Raw genomic sequence first — 22,348 nt, 5'->3', positions numbered from 1 at the left:
ATTCTCCAATACAGTAGCCATTAGCCACTTGTGTCTATTTAAACTTAAGATTAATTAAAAGTTTAGTTTTTCAGTTAACCAGCCACATTTCAGGTGTTCAGTCAATTCATGTGACTACTGGCTTCTGTATTTCCATTATTTCTGTGATTGAAATGTTACATTATCTGCGTCATCTAATATGTCTATTGGGCAGTGCTGATTTAAAGCAGTAAAAATTACCAGGCATGGTGGTTCACACCTGTAACCTTAGCACTCTGGGAGGACAAGGCCGGGAGTATTGCTTGAGGTCAGGAGTTAGAGACCAGCCTGGGCAACATAGCAAGGCACCATCTCTATAAAAATTAAAAAATTACCCTGGTATTGTGACTCACGTGTGTAGCTAACTTATTGGGAGGCTAAGGAGGGAGAATCACTTGAGCCCAGGAATTGGAGATTACAGTGATCTGTGATAGCATCATTGCTCACCAGCCTGGGCGACAGAATGAGACCCTGTCTCTAAAAACAAATAAAAGATAAAACATAGATTCATGCTTTACTATTTTATATTTAAAAAGTCATTTTTGTTAAGGAAGAGGTATAGTTAATAGAGGTGTTCAAATGAAAGTGATTTGTTACAAAGAATTCATTTCATGATGGGTCAGATGTCTTTCATTGATATAAGTGTTTTCATGTTATCCCAAGGGGCCTTGCCGGGTGGGTTTTTTGTGTTTCTGGTAATGGTATAGCTTTTAATTTCATGGTCCATGGAATGGATTAGGTTTACTAATCTCAGCACAGGGCATGTGAAAATAATGGAACATTTAACTATTTTTCTTTTGGTACAACTGACTTGTTAAAATGAGCTTCATTAGATTATAAGTAAGAAAAAGGAGAACTTTAGTGGCATGTACTTCTGTTAGTCTCTGGTTGCCTTTCAGTTATTTTTTTTTTTTGAGTGAAAATGAAGTCAGTAGTTTCTATAATTGCATTTTATTATGCTATATTAATATGTTACTGATTTTGTTAATGGAAATATTTTAACAGTCATTTTACTGCTCATGGTCCTGTGCTTTTAGTCTGAAGGTACTGAGTCAAGTCAGAAAAGCTAAACACAATTTTTATTACTGATTTTAATTTAGATACTGTAGCCGTGTCTTGTCCAGCATCATAAAAGAGCGTAGTATTAATTTTCTATATGCTGCTTTTGTTTTAAACCACTTGTTCAGAGACAAAAGCGGTAAAATTGTGGACAAGCAAGAATGCAGAAGAAACATTTCACAAATAATACTACGAGGCTTTCACTTTAGGGAATATGGAATTGAAAGAAAGGAGTATATGAAGTGACTTGGCAAAATACTGTATTTTAGTGATTTGAGATGCACGTATTTTTCAAATTATAATATCTTGAACTCAGGATATATATTACAATTAGTTGGTAGTGTGTTATAGTTGACTGGATGAGGTTTTTTTTAAATAAGGAAAACAAAATAATGGTGCCTCTTACAATCAGTTGCATCTCATGAGTCAATGAAATTCATAATAATTTATTGAATACTTAAGAATCCCCCATTCTCTGTTTTCTCTCTCCTTTTTTCCAGGAATGTAAAAAACTTCATGGTGTATTCTTAGGGTCAGCTTGTGGTCATCATGGACCTTATATTCCAGATGTGCTCTTTTGGTGTGTCATCTTGTTTTTCACAACATTTTTTCTGTCTTCATTCCTCAAGCAATTTAAGACCAAGCGTTACTTTCCTACCAAGGTAACTGATATAATTTTGGAATTCTGGTAATGCTCATATTTTTGGTTTTTATTTCCTTGGTTTATTTCAAAACGGTAATACATTTTTTGGGGTTAATACTCTATGCCAGCTGGTTAATAAAGAAATTATTCATAGTGAAAAATGTGTATTACATGCCTGAGCTCACAGTAGGAAGATGACGGTACCATAAGAGTTGCTAGGTTAGTTGTGAAATGTGTTTCTTATATTTTTGGAAAGAATTAAATATAAATGTGTTTCACTGTTAACATTGTCACTAGTTAAAAGCTCCATTTATACGTTGTAGTGGCAGTTTTATCAATGAAAAATGTGAATTATTTAGCAAGAACACATAGTATTTCTGTGTTTATATTAACATGATCCCTTTAACATAGGTGCGTTCGACAATCAGTGATTTTGCCGTATTTCTCACAATTGTAATAATGGTTACAATTGACTACCTTGTAGGAGTTCCATCTCCTAAACTTCATGTTCCTGAAAAATTTGAGGTAAGGATTAAAACGAGTGGCTGTTTGTTACTTGGGAATACCATACTACTTTAATGCAAGATACTATTTTCTCAGTAGTTATTTTTCAAAAGTATGTAGTCTCTCTGAAGAGCTGATGCTTTGAAAGGAAATAATTTATATGTGTTTTTCATATATATATAAACAATGACAATATGGACAGAAAAGAGACATGTGAACTTAAAAGTATCAATGCTGGTCCATTAGAGAGAGTGAATGAAAATATCGTGGTAAGATGTAGGGAGCCATTAAAAAAAAAAAAAGTCTTTGCTCTGCTCCCTGGAATTCTTGCTGTACCTTCCAGGGAGAAGGAGACACCCTTTATTCTTTTATAAAGAAGTAACCCAGGCCGGGTGCAGTGACTTGTGCCTGTAATCCCAGCACTTTGGGAGGCCAAGGCAGGTGGATCACTTGAGGTCAGGAGTTCGAGACCAACCTGGCCAACATGGTGAAACCCTGTCTCTACTAAAAATACAACAATTAGCCAGGCAAGGTGGCGGGCGCCTGTAATCCCGCTACTCAGGAGGCTGAGGCAGGAGAATTGCTTGAACCCAGGAGGCGGAGGTTGCAGTTAGCTGAGACCATGCCATTGCACTCCAGACTGGACAATAAGAGAAAAAATGTTTCAAAAAAAAAAAAAAAAAAAGTTAACCTAAAATTGAATTTTCTAGGAGTGGCACAGAGGGTCTAGTTAAATTTCTAGAAGGGTAATATATCTGACAGTAGTTGGAAAGTTCCATGTAACAATTTCCGGTAGCATAAGGAGAAAACGAAATGTGTTCTATAAGAAAAATGCTATTTGAACATCCATTTGAATTTTCTGCTGTCATTAGCAAATTGAATACATTCATTTTCCTTCTGCTCTGTTTTTGTTTTCTTCCATCCTCCTTTGTTTATTCTAAAAGGAAAGACATTTTGAGTAGTGTCACTGGTTATATTTAATTTAAAGTTATATGACTTCTTTCAGAAGCATCTGGTTTAAAGGGGATCTGAAATAAGGAATATAATGAAGATCATTTAATTTTATAATATTGTACTGAGACCAAAAAATGTTATTTTTAAAGCCAGTGGTCTTTTAAAGTAGGGTACACAGTTGGAAAATGATCTGCCAACAATTTTTAGAAAGTCTGTGTTTACATAAAAATATGAAAATATTAAACTTTAAGCTTATTTTATGAGAATATATAAATAAATGAAACTGTGAATTAGTATTGGTTCAAAACTTGATGTAATTTCCTATAATCCTGGCCTAAGTTCCTTGTTCTAGTTCTTAAATATGTCTTTGTTATTCATTTATTGATATGACTTTGAGGTAATAAATAGGCTGATTTCAGGGGGCATAAAATATACTTAGGGAAACAAATCAAGGAACTCTTAAGAGTAAATGGCATTGTATAAGTAGAATAAAATATTTTTATTCATATACAATATTGAGTGTGAGGTAGTTTAATATATATTAGTGTGGAAAGATTGAATTACCTGAACTTTGAAAGTATTAAATTTCCCTTTTATATTGACAAATGTTTTCATGAAGAAGAAACAAGCTTAATACCGAGTTGAGGTAATAAAAACATATGTTTTTGGTTTCAATATATGTGGTATTCTCCCAAACATACTAAACTCTCTTGATCTTAAAAAAAAAATTGCTATAAAATAAATCTTATATTGTACTGTCAAAATGTATTAGTATCTCATAAAGTGCCTTATTTTTGTTAGTAGTTTCTTTGAAAATACCATGTATTGAGGACTAATTCTGATTTAGTACTGATCCTGTCAAAATCACTAAGTCTGAGGACTTATAAAGCAGTTTAGTTTAGGAGTTTAGTAGATAGATTGATTTTACCTTATATGAATTATGCTGGAACATGTGGAAATGACATTCCAGTTTGCTTATCAATTTCTACATAGCAAACTTTTGAATAACAGCACTTTATTTGTTTATAATTCTGTGGCAGTTGAGACTAGGCTTAGCTGGTTTGTGGTCTGCTCTATGGGGTGCAGCCATCAGTGGGGGCAATATGCCTTCATTCGTATATCTGAGGCCTCAGCTCAGATGGTTGAAGCAGCTGGGATAGTTGCCTGGTGAACTGCCCCCGACACCCACTACCATATAGACTATATTGAGGATAGTCTTATCCTCAAGAAAGCTTATCTAGGCTTACTCAACAGCGTAATAATCTCAGGGTTCAAAGAGGGCTAGAGAAGAAGCTGCAAGGTTCGTTAAGGTTAAGACTTAGAAATCACATAGTATCACTTTGGCCTTGTTCTGTGGGTTAAAGTAAGTGACAGGGTCATCCTGGTTTCAGGGGTTAAGGAAGCAGCCTCCACCTCTAGGTGGAAAGATTGACTGAGTCACATGCCAGAAGGTACACTTGTAGGGATAGGAAGAATTACTGTGGCCATCTTTGAAAATAATTCACCATATAGTTCAAGATTTAAATTATTTCCCATTCCTTGGTATTTCTTGGAACAGATCGAGTCTGTGTTATGGAAATTTAGTGCAATACAGCAAGGAGACTTTTTAAAAATTATTTTTAATTTTTTAACAGCCTACTCATCCAGAGAGAGGGTGGATCATAAACCCACTGGGAGATAATCCTTGGTGGACCTTATTAATAGCTGCTATTCCTGCTTTGCTTTGTACTATTCTCATTTTTATGGATCAACAAATCACAGCTGTAATTATAAACCGAAAGGAGCACAAATTGAAGGTAATTTTAGAATTTGCCTTAAGCATTGTGATTCTTCAAGGGTTTGAGATGTTTTCGTAATGATTGGAACATTAAAAGATGTAAGATGAAAATTAGCTTCTTCCCTCTTTATAATTAGTGTAGAATGTTAAATTGAGGGAACAATTTAGACTTGCAGATACTTATGTTCTTTTCACTTTTCAGAAAGGAGCTGGCTATCACCTTGATTTGCTCATGGTTGGCATTATGTTGGGAGTTTGCTCTGTCATGGGACTTCCATGGTTTGTGGCTGCAACAGTGTTGTCAATAAGTCATGTCAACAGCTTAAAAGTTGAATCTGAATGTTCTGCTCCAGGGGAACAACCCAAGTTTTTGGGAATTCGTGAACAGCGGGTTACAGGGCTAATGATTTTTATTCTAATGGGCCTCTCTGTGTTCATGACTTCAGTCCTAAAGGTAAAATCTCTTTATTGCAATGTTTTACAGTCTTATTATAGCATTTATACTTAGTTATGTGAAAATGAAACTTAAAATATCTAAAATTGGGTTTGTTTTCCACAGTTTACTTGGGAAATAATTTCATTGGGTTTTTAGTATAGCAAGCATTTCAGTGTTAAGCTGTGTATATTTTTAAAATAGTGTATGCCAGGTGCAGTGGCTCACGCCTGTAATTCCAGCACTTTGGGAGGCCAAGGCAGGAGGATTGCTTGAGGCCAGGTGTTTCAAGACCAGCCTGGGCAACATAGTGAGACCCTGTCTCTATAAAAATAAAAATAATTAGCCAGGTATGGTGGCATGCTCCTGTGGTCCCAGCTACTCAGGAGGCTGAGGTGGAGGATCGCTTGAACCTGGGAGGTCAAGGCTGCAGTGAGCCGTGATTGGGCCACTGCACTCCAACCTGGGTGACAAAGTGAGATCCTGTCTCAAAAAACAAAAAATAATATGGCAAATATCAATATGTATAAAACACTCATAAACAAAAGTATTTGTGGGGGAGGGGAAATGACCTCAGTAATTTTTAAGTGTATAAAGGGGTCTTGAGACCACAGAGTTTGAGAGCTTCTGACCTAAAGTTGTTGTGTCTTTCACCTATGACTCTATCCTCATTCTCTCTTCCATCACATCCCTCTTGTTGGCTTTTATTTTTAATTTTATTATTGTAAAAGTTGTTATTAACATTTACATTTTGTGCTATGATGATAAGCCTTCCTTGCTTCTCCTGTAAGTTAGATTACAGAAATTTATACCCTCTGGGAACACATAAATGATATTATGATGATATTTGCTGGGGACTAAGCAGTGTGATTGTGAGGACTAAGCAGTGTGATTTGCCTGCAGGGAGGCAGAAATACATCGTATTTTACTCCAGCCCAAGCCTCGAGGCCAAATAAGTCTTTCTAATATCTGTTGCCTTCCCTTACTGTAAAAAATTGTATATGCAGGTTCCCGTTTTTCCTTGTATTCATTTTTTGTATTGATAAATTCTTTTTACACATGGTACCATGAGTGGTGAACTTGTTCAGAGTTCTTGCGTATTTCAAAATGTCTCTGTTTACCTCAACCTTTGATCCATAGTTAGATGTTCAAAATAATTTTCTTTTGGATCTTCAAGTCATTGTTTTCTAGAGACCAATTTTCTAATGAGAAATCTGAAATCTATTTGGTTTTTGTACTTTTATGGAGACCTTTTCCCTCTTTTCTGTAAGATAAACCAAAAAAAATGTTTTTAACTTTCATTTTTGTGAAATCTCATTCAGATCCTTAGGGGGGCAGTTAGGGGCTTTTCATTTACTCTGCTTAGTCTCTGTGAGTTTCCTCAAGAAACTTGTGCCTTCTGCTGTGGGGAATTTTCTTCCCCTGTTTACTTCCCTTTCATCTACTGTCTCTGTTACAAATTTCTTCAACTCCAGCTAAACAGATCTCAGACCTTTTGGATTTGGTCTAACATTCTTATCCCTCCTCCCCCTTGCTATTAAAGAAAATTTCCTCCTTTTTTCATATCATTATATTGGTCTTCAGTCTTATCAAAATTGTTACTACAAAATTTTAGTTATTTTGATGTTTATAGATTTAATTTTCATGAGCTTTTCCCATTCTTATTGTTTCCTCTTCCGAGCATTCTTTTCTTTTTTTTTTTTGAGTCTCACTCCATCACCTAAGCTGGAGTGCAGTGGCATGATCTTGGCTCACTACAACCTCTGCCTCCTGGGTTCAAATGATTCTCGGCCTCAGCCTCCCGAGTAGCTGGGACTACAGGCACATGCAACCATTCCCAGCTACTTTTTGTGTTTTTGGTAGAGATGATGGTTTCACCATGTTAGCCAGGTTGGTCTCGAACTTAAGGCCGCAGGTGACCTACCCACCTCAGCCTCCCAAAATGCTGAGATTACAGACATTGCTTGGATTTTTAAAAATATGTCTGCTTCATAAATTGTTTTCTTTTTTTCCGGTGTCCTTAGAAAGACCTGCTAAGTTGTTTAGAAGAGATGTAGTAGATGTGGTTTTCCTCTGTAGTTTTTTAATTCATTTTTCCTTATAGTACACTTCTCCCGTAGGTCAGACTGCTTTTTGTGGTTTTTGAGTAAATGGATGGGTTCTGTTAATAGCCAGACCTTCTTGCAGGATGAATAGGTGTGAACTGTGTAGACAGTTTGGGATCGTCATAACTGCCAAAGTATTCAGGATTTTATTTTGGAGGTGGATTTTAATTACTGTATTCAGTAAAGTCTACTGCATAATAATATTCCCTGCAGCAGGTAGTGATAGCAATAATGATGGTTGTCACCTTTTGTGTGGTTAATATGTATCAGGTGCTTTTCTGAGTGTTTTATGTATTTGAAGTCATTGAATCTTCACAATAATCTTGATATAGAAATCGAGGTACAGAAAGGTTAAGTTTGACTTAAAACTAAGTCTGACTGCAGTACCCCTGCTCTTAAGTGAACATACTCCCTTTTTAGGAAGCAATATGTAGAAGATGAGCCATTTTTCAAGCAGGTTATTGTATATTAGCAATTTTCTTATGTGTGGAAATGTTAGGTCGGTCTAATCCTCATGATTGAAAGATCTTTTAATTCTAGCCCTGTAATTACTCACTGATTATGTTTTTGTGTACTTACTACTTATGAGTTCTAATTGTGGTCATTTTATTTACAGTTTATTCCGATGCCTGTTCTGTATGGTGTTTTCCTTTATATGGGAGTTTCCTCATTAAAAGGAATCCAGGCAAGTTTTAAGTATTTAATGATTTTCTATAGAAACTTGATATTTTAAGTATGTAAAGATTATTTTAATGATGGTAGTGATTTATTCTCAGCTCTGACATTTTGTGGGCAGGTTAGTTTCCTAACTGAAGACTTCAGACATTTGCCAAGTGATTGTTTGCTTACTGCACATTTTTTCCTCCAGAGAGTGAGGTCATGGGCTGACATGGTCCTTACCTGTTTTTAATTGAAGCCAATGAAAAGCCCTATAACTCAATAAAGACTAGTATAGTGAGAGGGAGGATCAAAAGGATTGGACTGAAAAAAAGTTTTGGTACTTAAAAAGGTAGATATTAGTTTCCTATAAAAATAGCAAGACCCACCATTTGTGTAACAAAATACAGCTTATGAAGCCTAGCAGATACATCATTTTGTGATCCTCAAAACACTAACCAGTTGGGAGAGAGGAAAGGAAGAAATCCTAATATAAATCAGGAAACAGAAATAGAAGGACTTATTGAAGATTATTAGCTAAGCCAGTGATTTCATTATTTTGTTTTGTTTTAGTAGTTACTGGGAAACAACCTAATAAAACTTCTTAAGATTTGTACTAATGTAATTTTAGTATAAAACATTTAGGCTGGCTATGGTGACTTATGTCTGTAATCCCAACACTCTGAAAGCCTGAGGCAGGAGTATCACCTGAGGCCAGGAGTTTGAGACCAGCCTGGACAACACGGTGAGATCCTGTCTCTACAAAACATTTAAAAATTAGCTGGCTGTGGTGGTGTATACGTGTAGTGCTGGCTACTTAGGAGGCTGAGGTAGAAGGATTACTTGAGCCCAGGAGTTTTAGGCTGCTGTGAGCTGTGGTCATGCCACTGCATTCCAGCCTGGGTGACAGAGTGAGACCCCGTCTCAAAAAAAAAAAATAAATAAAATGATCATAAAGCACAGTTCGCACTACATGACCACCTCTTCTCATGAAAAGGATGTTGTCTAAAGTTTCCAACTTATAGGCTAGTGGCAGGAAAGCATCTTTATTTTTTCAACACCATCCGGGATCTACTCTTCACTGGTCCAGAAATTATTTCCTTATCTCACGTGCTTTTTAAGAGTTTTGTGCTGATCTTATTCACAGTGTGTAAATGATGAAATTAAAGCTCCAAAAGATGAAGGCATTTGCTCAGTTTTATTTTCAATTAGTAAAGAATTGTAATTGTTATCTCAGTTTATTTTCTGGTTAGATTTGGAAAGAACCTTAGAAGTCACTCAGACTATTCTGTTGTCGTGCACATTAGAAAACAAGTTCAAAGGTCACGAGAGTGTTATTCAATTATAGCAGATAAGTTTGTCTAGATATTTTAATCCACTGAATTAAACATTTTGGCTTGGGTTTTCTGATTAAATTAATTACAGAAGTGCAGGTGGTTGCTTGGTTCCTGCCCGCCACATCCCCCCTACCCCCCTCCCTGCTTTGGATCCAGAGAATCCTTGCTGTAACATTGTCCTGTACTATCAGAAAATGTCAAGGAAGTTACAGTTTAATACACAAAATCCTAAAGTTGAGTATAGATTCTTCTCCTAAATAGCAGAAATATTTTATTGAAAACTTCTTTGTTTTTTATTCTGTATGTAGTTATTTGACCGTATAAAATTATTTGGAATGCCTGCTAAACATCAGCCTGATTTGATATACCTCCGTTACGTGCCGCTCTGGAAGGTCCATATTTTCACAGTCATTCAGCTTACTTGTTTGGTCCTTTTATGGGTGATAAAAGTTTCAGCTGCTGCAGTGGTTTTTCCTATGATGGTAAGATTTCTTCACACTTACTTTGTCACTAATTAATAATATTTTTACAGTAATTTTTTATTAATATTTATCATTGACTTTGAGAAAAGGAATAATGTGTTCTAAGTACCTTCGGTGTTTGAAAAATGTGAATTAGCTGTTACTTGATACAAACCAGTTGTTTCCAACCTCAGTTTTCTTATTTTGTAAATTTTTGTTTGTTTTTCTTTTTAGTCCTTAGGCTATAGGACTCAGTTTTGTATTTTTAAATAACTTCAGAATTCAGGACGTTCATGGAACAAATACATTTCCAAATGTAAAAGCAAAGCAACCAAAACAACGTGGTTCATTATTAAAATATTTTGATATATCTTTTTCAGAAATTGACAGATCTGGAAGTTAAAAAGTAATGAAGACTACCGATGACTTTAATAAGACAAGATAATTCATTAAATTATCACAGAATATTGCATTTTACAAATAGAGAATGTACATTCTTCTGTAAATGCCATGTAAAAATTGGTTTTGTACATGGCCACAGAGAAAACCTTACAGAATTTAAAAAGCTATAAAAATTACTCAAGTAATATTTTCTAATAGTTAAATTAGAAATAAATAATGGAAAGCCACTAAAATAATCTTAAATATTTGGAAATTAAACACTGTTCTAAATAATTTCTGAATAGAAAACTGAGTAAAAAAACCATCTAGAGGTATTGAAAGAGAGAAAATTATAACAATGTTGGTGTAAAACTTTGAGCACAACTAAAACACTGAGAGGAAGGTGTATGCACTTCATTGCCTTTCTTATTCAAGAAGACTTCGATGCAGCTAAGTTTTTTTTAAAAAAAATCAGTAATGGATAAACCACTCCAAGCCCATGTAAAGAAGAAAATGAGAGAATGGATATACAAGATTAAGAAGGAGAAAAGAGAGATAACCAGAGATATGGATGTGATTCGAGGGACTTGATGAAAATAACACTTGCATGAATATCAGTAAATTTGAATATCTAGAGCAGAGGTCAATAAACTTTTTTCTGTAAAGGGCCAGATGGTAAACATTTTAGACTTTGTAGGTCACGAGAGTGTTATGTGGGTAATTACGTAATCTTACTGATGAAATTTTAGAAATAATTTTAAAAATATAGGACTACTAGAAGAATGGAATTACTTTTTATTTGACATTATTTTAATCGGGATTCATGGTTTTTGTTCTCTACTATCAAGTTAATTCCAAATGTTTATCTGTAAAAAAACATTCTTAGGTTATGGGCTATACAAAAATAGATGGTGGATGAGATTTAACTCAGGTGCTATGGTTTGCTGACCTCTGACCTGGAACAAATGGATTATTTTCATACTATATCTAAATTTCCAAAATTGACACTAGAAGTATAAAATTTGTGTATAGCGCAGTTGCATAGAAGAAACTGGAAAAGTGGTTAAAGACCTGTCCTTAAAGTATCAGGGTCAGATTGGTTAAAAGCTTGGTTTTAAAGAACAGATCATTATAATGCCCTCTTGAATTATTCTAGACCAAAGGAAAAGATGGAAACCTATGCATTTTTTTTCTCAAAAAAAAACTAGCAAGTTATTAACATCCAAGGCTAATTAAGTTGCACAAAAAATCTATGCTGCCTTCCTACTTACTAATATAAATGCAAAAACCTTAAACTAAAATATTAGCAAGTAAATTTAGCAGAATTTCTGAGATTAATATATCTTAATTAAGTAGACAATGATACTTTGGCTTCAAAGCAATTTTTAACATATTTGTTGAAAATGTCAGAGTATACGTATTAACCCAAGTGATTTTAGTTAAAAACAAAAAAGACTGAGCCCGTAATAGAATTAATAAGAATTGTGTTAGGGTGACTGCATGTTAGAAAACTTGATGAATTAGTAGGCAGTCTCTCTCAATGATCAAAAACCATAAAATACTTAAGAATAAATTTTAAAAGAAAAACCCCTTTAAAGAAAAAGGCTTTATAATAGCGGTTGTATTAGCTTCCAAGGGCTGCTGTAACAAAGTACCACAAACCAGAGGCAGTATGTGGGGGTGGGCAGCAACATGCTCTTTCTGAAGCCTCCAGGGGAATCCTGCCTTGTCTCTTCCTCTCTTCTGGAGATTTGCTGGCTGTCTTTGGCATTCCTTTGGCTTGCAGCTGGGTAACTGAAATTGGGGGCTTTGTTGTCACCTGGTGTTCCTCAACAGCTTATTTCCAAATAAGTTTGTATTCTGAGATACTGGAGGTTAGGACTTAACTATTAATGGGGAACAAAATTCAATCAATAACAGTATTAAGGGACAACAAATAAGACCTGAACAAATACCGTGTTCTTTGTTTTAAAGACTTCATCTTATAAAACTTTCAGCTTTCTGAAAAATCGCATTGAAATGTAATACAGTGCCAAGTACAAATTCTACTGGAGTTTTATCTGAATGTATGTGTTGGGGTGGGGGATGGTGTCATTGTGAACTGGATAAATAATTTGGAAGCTTATAGAAAAAAATAAATGCCAGACTCAAAAACGTGGATGGTAGAAATGTTCTGTATCTTGTCTGGGTGTGCATTATATGAGTAGTATATACATTTGTCAAAAGTATCAAACTGTACACTTGCTATTTTTCAATTTTTCTGTATGTAAATTATATATTCATTAGAGAGACATAACTACTAGAGAATAACAAGATAATGATAATTATAACTAAGAAGGATTCCTGGCTAGGATTGGGCATAGAGGGCTTTGCTTTGTCATCCACTTCACTGTTCGTGTGCAGATACTGTACTGTTTTGATAACCAAATATTTAAAAATTGCTGACAAATCAGTGTAGCCACCATAATATAGAATTGGCATATGAATAGACAAATCAGAAAAATAGACAAATGGGTCCAGAAATGTATCTGAATACATTGGAATTTTATCACTTGAATACCATAAGCAGGTTATTTCATTAAAGGTAATATTTCTTTTGTATGGGAGAATTTAGTATTGGATGACTTAAATGTATACCGGAAGCTAAGTAATGTTGTACTCCTTATCTGAGACCATGTTCAAAAATCATAATTGAATTCAGTATTTAAATGGTAAAATAAGTTGTAGTAGAAAATGTAAAAGAGTATTGTATAATCCATTGATTGGGACTAACTTTTCAAAGAACATAGGAAAACCCAAGTGTAAAAGGAAGATATATGCTATATTTGACCACATGATAATTAAATGTTTCTGATGTGTTCAAAAAGCATAAAAAACAGTAAAATCAGACTGAACTGGGAGAAAATGTTTGTAACATATAACAGATAAAAAATTTCTATTCAAACTACACAGAACTCATAAATTCATAAACAAAAGTCATAAAAACCAACAGAAAAAACAGTCAAAGGTTAGGAAATAGCAAGTAGAGAAGTGGAAATCTCATTTGCCAATCAGCATTCAAAAACATGCTCATCTTCAGAAGCAGTTAAAGCAAATTAAAGTAGTAGTTCATTTCTCCCATATGATTGAAAAGTTAAAACCTAATGTTGGGAATAGGTACTCTAATGCATTGCTCAAGAGATTTTTTAAAATTATATATACTTACATAATATATAATGTCTTAAAAATTAATGTTTTTGCTTTGATAGTCAGTGTTTAACCTGCTTCATAATTTCATGTGGAGTGCAAGAGATTTATTAAGGAGAAGGTTAAGAATGCCATTTCCTTTTTTCCTCTCTTTATAGCTTTTTTTTTTTTTAGCAGAAAGTTAAAAAAAAGAAATAATTGACTCAATTCCTTTGAAACAAGATAATGTGTGAATAATTTTTAAACTATATGAAGCATTTTTTATTATAAGATTTAACAAATATGCTTTTGCTCTTTAAGTGATACAGTTTATATTATGTGTTACTTAATATTTCCTTCCCCTTTTTAAAGGTTCTTGCATTAGTGTTTGTACGCAAACTCATGGACCTGTGTTTCACGAAGAGAGAACTTAGTTGGCTTGATGATCTCATGCCAGAAAGTAAGAAAAAGAAAGAAGATGACAAAAAGAAAAAAGAGAAGGAGGTAAAAAGATAACCATTTTAAACTTACACCGCTTCCTTATTTAATATTTTGTACCATATTGCAGGCACCATTATAATCACTTTACATGAATCAGTTCCTTTCAGCCTTCCAAGAACTTTGTATAAAGTGTAGTAGGTACTGTTATTATCTCCATTTTACAAATGAGGAAACTGAGGCAGAGAGCGACTAGGTAACTGTTCCAAATGTAGGCTCTTAACTATTTCATTGTATTGTACTTCCATAGCTCTGACACAGTAATACTTTTCAAAAATTAAGTATCATGTGCTTACTTAATCAGCAATCAGAAGAATTACAGCTTTTAGCAATATTAAAATATAGGTAACACAAAATAGTTGTACATCAGAGTATATTATCTGAGTAAACGTTAAATACATTTAATATAAATTTTAGCGTATATTTAATCTTATACATAATGACAAAAAGGATTAAGTAATTATCTTTTTAAAAAAGTATAATAAAGTTTTAGTCTTTATGTGCACTTACTGTGTACCACCATTAGTTGATTTGTATGCCAAGATTTAAACATACTTTATTCTGAATTGGAATTTGATTTTTAATAACCAACTCAATACTATCAGTTAATAAGAAGGAAAAGTAGAGACTTGAGTATATAGCATTGATGGTTTTTTGATTGTATTTCCTTGCTCCATTTTCCCATTCAGAATATTGTTTGGAAATCAAAGATAAGAAAGATACATATTTTAAAATGTTATGGTCCTGTTTAAATAGAGATTAAAATTTTATTGGTTTTATGTTTATTTTTCAACAAAAATTGAAATTCTTTAATTAGATACTAATTACAATATTAATTTGAATTAAGACACCAGATTTTTAAAATTAAGATTTTGGTTTTCTTCAGAGTTATATATGTAAGGTGTTTTGGTTTTTTCTTCTGAGATGGTGTCTTGCTCTGTAGCCCAGGCTGGAGTGCAGTGGCATGATCTTGGCTCACTGCAACCACCTCAACCTCCTGGGTCCAAGCTACCTGGGATTACAGGCACTCGCCACCAAACTGGGCTAATTTTTGTATTTTTAGTAGAGACAGGATTCCACCATGTTGGCCAGGCTGGTCTTGAACTCCTGATCTCTGGTGATCTGCCTGCCTTGGTCCGCCAAAGTGCCGGGATTATAGACGTGAGCCACTGTACCTGGCCTGTATGAGTTTTTGGTGATTTTTGAAATGGGATGTAATTTACCTATAAAATATACGGGCCAAATTGCCTGTTTATTACTTTCTGTATTAATTAGAATAAGGTTCAGTCATATATAACAAAAAACAAAAGTAAAAGTGGTCTTTAAACACAAGGTTGTACTTGCGTTTCAAGTAAAAGAATTCTTGAAAGCAAGTGATGTAGTGTTAAGCCCCACAAAGTTATCAGGGGCTCCTTGTACTTTTCTCCTGACCTCAGCATATAGTTTCCATCCTCTCCTTCACTTCATGAGTCAAAATGGCTGTCAGACTCCAGCTGTCATGTTAGCATTAGAGACAGCAGGAAAAAGGAAGGGATAGAAGGCAAAATAACTTTACCATATTGTCAAGTTTAAAGAGTCTTTCCAGAATGTTCTTTCCAGTAAGTTCTGCTTGCACCTCATGATCCTACTAAGTTGCAAGGAATGCTGGGAGATTTGGTTTAGAGGTGTTTTTGTTTTTGTTTGTTTTTAAGATCTGGGCACATTGGCACCTCAAAATAGTAGAATTTCTATTAGTAAGGAAAAGAAATACAAATGTTCTCTCAGTGTCTCCCTCTACTGTCCTATCCATCACCCCCATTATTAACATCATAATTTTCTTCTGTGTCCACTGTCCAAGTTGGTCTCAACCTGAGCTTGAGCCTTGATCTTAACCAGCCTTAGTGGTCTGCTTTGCTGGGTTCTATAAATATTTGCTGAATGATTTAAGATAGTACTTTCATTGATGTACTTTTAAAAAGAGTATAGGAAATGCCGTCATGGTTATTAGTAATTATTACTGGGTTGGGCTGGAGGTAATTAAACAACAAATACTCTCAGCAAATTGATCTGAGAGTATTTGAGACATTGCTGAGAGTATTTCAATTTCTGCGATATTTTTGATTGTCATAACTGGAGGGGGCTGCTACTGGCATCTGATAGGTAGAATTCGGGGGTGCTGTGAAATACTCTATATATACATAGGACTTCTACAAAAGATAAATATTATACCCTAAATGTCAGTATTCCTGAGGTTGAGAAACCCTGCCTTATCTAAATGACATTCCGCTCGTATCATATTGTGATAAGGTTTCACAGAATGTTCTCTCTCATTATAAACCTACATAATAATGGATAATCACATTTATGTAATTAGATTGTAGTTAAATAGTATGAGTGATAGTGATTTACATAAAGAAATGAAAGTTATATCAGTGTTAAATTAGTCCTGTTATACAAGTGGTTGTTTTTATTTTATGTTAAAAGTATGTCTTCATGATTATAAAATTAATTTTTCAGTAATGGCAGATATGTTATATTTAAATAATGTCAGTTTGGGTTTCTAAGTCTTTAAAACATTATATATTAACCGATTCTGTTGGAAAATTTTCTGGGAAAAGTAACCTCTTCACACATGTGTTCTAAAGGAAGCTGAACGGATGCTTCAAGACGATGATGATACTGTGCACCTTCCATTTGAAGGAGGAAGTCTCTTGCAAATTCCAGTTAAGGCCCTAAAATATAGGTGAGATATAACTTTATGCTCTAAAACTTTTATATACATGTCAAGTGTATTAATAAGCCATACAATGCTTCTTTAAAATGATTTCTATTTTATAAAAGGTGATAAAATCTGCATATGGTGTATCAACTAAAGGAGGGTGTCACACAATTTGAAAAGGAAGTCCCTTGCTCCTTTCCCACCCAAGCTGGACTTGGACCAGAGCCTTAAACTAACTTCCATGCCAAGCCAATAAAATTGACTTGTCTTCTATCACTCCATCTGTCTTAGTGAAGTTTAAAATCAGTACATGAGTCTGAGAATACTTCCATTTTCCCAGTAGCGTAGCTTTTTCCTTTGTGCCCTTCATTAGGGCTGTGGTCAGTGGCTGCCGGAAAATAAAAGTTTTCAGTAATCTTTGTCAGTATCCATTCAGATACCAGTAATTCATTTTCTGATAGCCTTCCAATATATAACTATGTTTAGAGGCCCTAGAAGTCTCTTACTTTTCAAAGATGTGATTTGATTATTGGCAGTGAGGGTTCATATGATGCAGGAATTAATAAATATGTATAATTCATTGTGTGTGATTTTGGTGATTTATATTTAAATGTAAGAACTAAAGATACAGAGGTTGGGAAATGCAGACTTCTGTAGTATTAAAAGATTAACCTATATTCGTGTACACACCTGATTGATTTCTATTTCTACACTTCTATTCCATTTCCGATTAGCTAGAGAAATCAGTCTTAGAGGCCGGGTGCGGTGGCTCATGCTTGTAATCCCAGCACTTTGGGAGGCTGAGGCAGGTGGATCACCTGAGGTCAGGAGTTCAAGACCAGCCTGGCCAACATGGGGAAACCCTGTCTCTACTAAAAATAGAAAAATTAGCTGGGTGTGGTGGTGCCTGTAATCCCAGCTACGAAGGAGGGTGAGGCAGGAGAATTGCTTGAACCCATGAGGCAGAGATTGCAGTGAGCCAAGATCATGCCAGTGCACTCCAACCTAGGCAACAGAGCAAGACTCAGTCTCAAAATAATATTAATAACAGCCTATATTTGTGTACACACCTGATTTCTATTTTTTTCTTTTTTTTTTTTTTTTTTGAGACGAAGTCTCGTTCTCGTCCCCCAGGCTGGAGTGGAATGGTGTGATCTTGGCTCACTGCAACTTCCGCCTCCTGGGTTCTCTTGAGTAGTTGGGATTACAGGCGCCTGCCACTACGCCCTGCTAATTTTTGTAATTATAGTAGAGACGGGGTTTTACCATGTTGGCCATGATGGTCTCGAACTCCTGACCTCAGGTGATCCGCCCGCCTTAGCCTCCCAGATGCTGGGATTACAGGCGTGAACCACAGCTCCTGGCCCTCCTGTTTCTACACATCTATTCCATTTCTGATTAGCTAGCGAAATCAGTCTTAGAAAATGTACAGGTTTCTTCCCTGATCAGTTGATAGAAAATGTTTATTGGTATTTAATTAACTTCCTTCCATTTCTTTTTTTATTTTTTAGCTATTTATAGCTTTTACAGGAGTGACATTTGACTTGTACATGTTGATTAGTTGTGATGAATGAATTCAACTGATTTTCCTCTATACATTTTGCTATTTATTTTCACTATTGTTATTATTCTCTTGAAATTTTTGTATACTTTAAATGCCAAGCATAGAGGCATTTAATATGGATATTTAATATATCCAGCCACAGTGATCTGCTTTGATGGGTTCTAGAAATATTTGTTAAATGATTTAATATGTTAACTTCATTGATGTACTTCTAAAAAGAGTATAGGAACTGCCATGATGGTTGTTAGTAATTATCACCAACTTGCTGAGAGTATTTGCGCTTAATTTCTGTACCCTACTTTATGACTTTTTCAGTGTAATTATATATGAACCTTGATAAATTTAAGTGGAGTCTATAGTCTGATAAAGAAAAAGATATCTGTAGTTTTCCTTTTGTCTTTTAAGTGGTGACATGAGCCATGATTAATATGGCTATGTTTAAAATTTTTAACATCAGGAATGCCAGGAAATGGCTAATGTGCTTATTTGCCAGAATTTTATATCTTAAATAGCTTTGGATTACTTGGGTGGAAGATCAAATGAGATGGTATATGAAAGTATTTGGAAACTGTAAAGCCCTTATAAAAGATGAAAATAATTTATATAATGCAGGCAAAGTTTTTCCCATCTAATTTCATTTTGAGGGAAAAAAAACATGTACTTTCTTCATAGTGGAGGATATTTAGAAGCTAGAAAGTTTATCAGGAATTCCTTTCTTCACTTATATGAAGTTGGCAAACAAGTGAATAAATGTTTACTCGGAGTAGGCAGTTTCAAGTTGGATGGCTATGCCATTATAAACTTTGGTATTCAGACTTTGTGTACTTTTAAAAATCTGACGTGGCGAAGGTAAAGAAACCATTCATAGAGACTTTTCAGTGACCACCTCACATTTCTCTTCAATCTTAAATTTGTAAATAACATTCTGACTTTAAGTATGAACAGAGCTAGCACTTTCTAAATGACCGCTGTTTAGTCATTTGTAAACTAGTTGCCATCACATTGTTAATTTAACATTACCTAATTTGACATTTGTATTTGTATCTTGTTTGTCTGAATGCATTTTTTTAATCAAAGAAAAAGGACTTGCAAATGTATTTGTATTAACTTTGATACTTTCCTATTACTTGTGATGGACAACCTTGAGCCCCAAATTAATTATTTATGGATATTATTGGATTTGAGGTCTTGAAGTAATTTTCATAGAAATACAGAAACAGAAACATTTGTCTTACTGTAATAAATGGATAGTACTCTTTTTTTTCTTTTTTTTAATTCTTGAGATGAGTCTTGCTCTGTCACCCAGGCTGGAGTGCAGTGGTGCAATCTCGAATCACTGCAACCTCTGCCTCCCAGGTTCAAGAGATTCTCCTGCCTCAGCCTCCCAAGTAGCTGGGATTACAGGCGAGTGCCACCATATCCGGCTAATTTTTGTATTTTTAGTAAAGACGGGGTTTCACCACATTGGCCAGGCTGGTCTCGAACTCCTGACCTTGTGATCCGCCCGCCTCAGCCTCCCAAAGTGCTGGGATTATAGGCGTGAGCCACCATGCCCGGCCTACTCTGTTCTTTTAATTTTGATGAACTTGATAAATACCACCTTTATCACACTAAATATGTGACATATTTTCAGAACTTTGTTTTCAATTTCAGAGTGTTATCTTTCCAAGCATTCTTTATAATGATTTGTAAAAGCTATGAAAAATAAGATTTTAAAAATCATAATCTTAAGTTTTCCTTATATACTTTGGGTATTTATTTGATAAGATTAAATGTGTGCCAATTATAAATGTTTTCTAGTTGACTTGAGATTGCATTATTTTTTGTATGCATAAGCATATTAACATAGTCTTATGTTATTTCAGCAGCATATTTTCAGCCAAGATGATAATAGGGCATCATTGCTAGAGTGCTGCCGAAGTACTACTGAAACCCCAAATTGGATTCTGAAGCGAAGTTCCGTAAATAAATCTTGCTAACTTAGTTAATCTTACTCCTAGTTTTGATTAGAAAGAAAGATGTAATTCTTCATAAGGACTTTGTAACAGAACTCAAATTCTGATATCCTGCTAGACCTTTAAGTGCATGGCAAAGGTTTTCTCAATTTAGCTGATGAAAGCAGATAATAAGAATGACAATATTAATGCTTTTGCAAGTACTGAATACTAACCAAAAAGTGTATTTGTTCTTCAGTGTTGATCCCTCAGTTGTTAACATATCAGATGAAATGGCCAAAACTGCACAGTGGAAGGCACTTTCCATGAATACTGAGAATGCCAAAGTAACCAGATCTAATATGAGGTAGTTATAACTGTTTATGTGTTTTCTAACTGTAGCCAATTTTCATTTACTTATGATAGCTTCATTTCTTTCTTTCTTTCATCCATCATTTTAATGTATACTTGGAATAAGGTATAAATAATGATTATGTTTTTGTCTTTTATATAGTTACCTATTTTAAAAAAGAATTTGAGTCAGGTACAGTGGCTCACACCTGTAATCCCAGCACTTTGGGAGACTGAAGTGGGCAGATCATCTGAGGTCAGGATCATCTGAGGTCACTTGCAGTGATCCGAGATCGTGCCATTGCACTCCAACCTGGAGGACAAGAGTGAAACTCTGTCTCAAAAATAGTAATAATAATAATTCGAGCTATTTTATAATAAAAATAAATTTCATATAGCAGTATGGAGTGAACATAAAAAAGATCAGAAACCATATAAAGATAACTACTAGGGATTAACTATTATAATTGAATACTATTTCAATCATGCTTTCTGATGATCTAAGAAAAGAGAAACACAAGTTGTTTCCCTTCTTGTGTTTTGGTTTAGTATGCCATTTGTTCAGGTGAGGTAAATACGTTGCTTGGAGATATTTGGAAGAAATCGAATCCATTGACGTAAAGACCATTCAGTTTTACAGTGGACCATGTATTGAAAGTATTATGTAACCTCTTTCTTACATTTCTTGTTATATAACCTATTTTCTTTCTTTTGTTCTCACTTCAAGAACTAAGCCCTCAGGGATTCTGTTTGGTAATCATCAGTACTTTAATCCCTTAAGCCTCTGGAGAAATGAGTTACTGTCTTATAGGGTACTCAGTCATTCATACTCAGCAAATACTTCTTTTTATGTACAGTTTGTGCGAGATGCTATGTTGGGTGTCTGTATATTCTGCTTGGGCATCAGATGAAAACTTTTCTAGGCACTCAGTCACGTAGCTGTTTTGGTTCACTTGCTGTCTTAGCTCTGTCTTCTGACAATAAGTGATTAGCTTTTTGTCATTGTTTCACTACCCTCTTTTAGAACCTTTTTCCTACTTACTCTCTATCATATGTTTTTCTCTTCTGTCATCTGAGTTCTGATTTCTCAGCTGGCTGTTTCCTTTCTTCTGTCTTTAACTTAAAAAGTTTTAAAGTTAAACTCTTTGTAATTTTGGATCATTCAGTACAGCCAGAATTTTTCTAAATATTCTTTTTACTATTAGTAATTGTTCACACAGTGTCAGCACCCCTGGCCCTGTTAGTATAATTATCATAAAAAATAAAGGCCTTACAATAATAACTAATACGTTTTATGCTTTTACCTTTTGTTTGGGTTGCCTTGCACTTCAGAATCACATAGGAAGAAAGAGAATGTCTTGGCTTTGTTGTTTAACAGGAAAATGCTTGGGGAAGGGGGTCTTTTCTTCAGTTTGTCTAGAGAAGACAGCAAACCATAGTGTGTTTTTACACTTTCTCAAAACCTTTTCCAGAACCCAGATATTCATATGTTACAATTAATTAAATCCATGTACATGGAGTCACTGTGTGATACTAAGTTGAAAATATAGAATAGGTCACCCAGGTGCAGTGGCTCAGGCCTGTAATCCCAACACTTTGGGAGGCCAAGGTGGGCGGATGATTTGAGGTCAGGAGTTCGAGACCAGCCTGACCAACATGGAGAAACCCTGTCTCTACTAAAACTACAAAAATTAGCTGGGCATGGTGGCACATGCCTGTAATCCCAGCTACTTGGGAGGCTGAGGCAGGAGAATCACTTGAACCTAGGGGGCGGAGGTTGCAGTGAGCTGAGATTGTGCCATTGCATTC

The 22,348-nt window shown here is 34.9% G+C and overlaps 1 protein-coding gene across 9 annotated transcripts in view; it reads left to right on the top strand.

Moving 5' to 3' along the window:
* SLC4A7 (solute carrier family 4 member 7) overlaps nt 1-22,348 on the top strand; it is a 107,447-nt gene that overhangs the window by 80,348 nt on the left and 4,751 nt on the right. For 5 of the 9 annotated variants that reach the window (XM_025375777.1, XM_025375771.1, XM_025375773.1 and 2 more), the window contains 8 exons: nt 1,578-1,739; nt 2,132-2,245; nt 4,813-4,974; nt 5,158-5,409; nt 8,110-8,178; nt 9,796-9,969; nt 13,867-13,998; nt 16,617-16,714. In XM_025375777.1, coding sequence (XP_025231562.1) covers nt 1,578-1,739; nt 2,132-2,245; nt 4,813-4,974; nt 5,158-5,409; nt 8,110-8,178; nt 9,796-9,969; nt 13,867-13,998; nt 16,617-16,714 — 1,163 coding nt within the window. Of the gene's footprint in view, nt 1-1,577; nt 1,740-2,131; nt 2,246-4,812; nt 4,975-5,157; nt 5,410-8,109; nt 8,179-9,795; nt 9,970-13,866; nt 13,999-16,616; nt 16,715-20,447; nt 20,556-22,348 lie in introns of all 9 variants that reach the window. The other 4 variants (XM_025375769.1, XM_025375775.1, XM_025375770.1 and 1 more) reach the window with 1 other exon arrangement.

The sequence above is a fragment of the Theropithecus gelada genome, chromosome 2 (genome assembly GCF_003255815.1).
Source record: "Theropithecus gelada isolate Dixy chromosome 2, Tgel_1.0, whole genome shotgun sequence".
In the NCBI taxonomy this organism is placed as follows: domain Eukaryota; kingdom Metazoa; phylum Chordata; class Mammalia; order Primates; family Cercopithecidae; genus Theropithecus; species Theropithecus gelada.
Note: the sequence above shows the minus strand (reverse complement) of the source record. Positions and strands in the feature narration are given on the sequence as shown.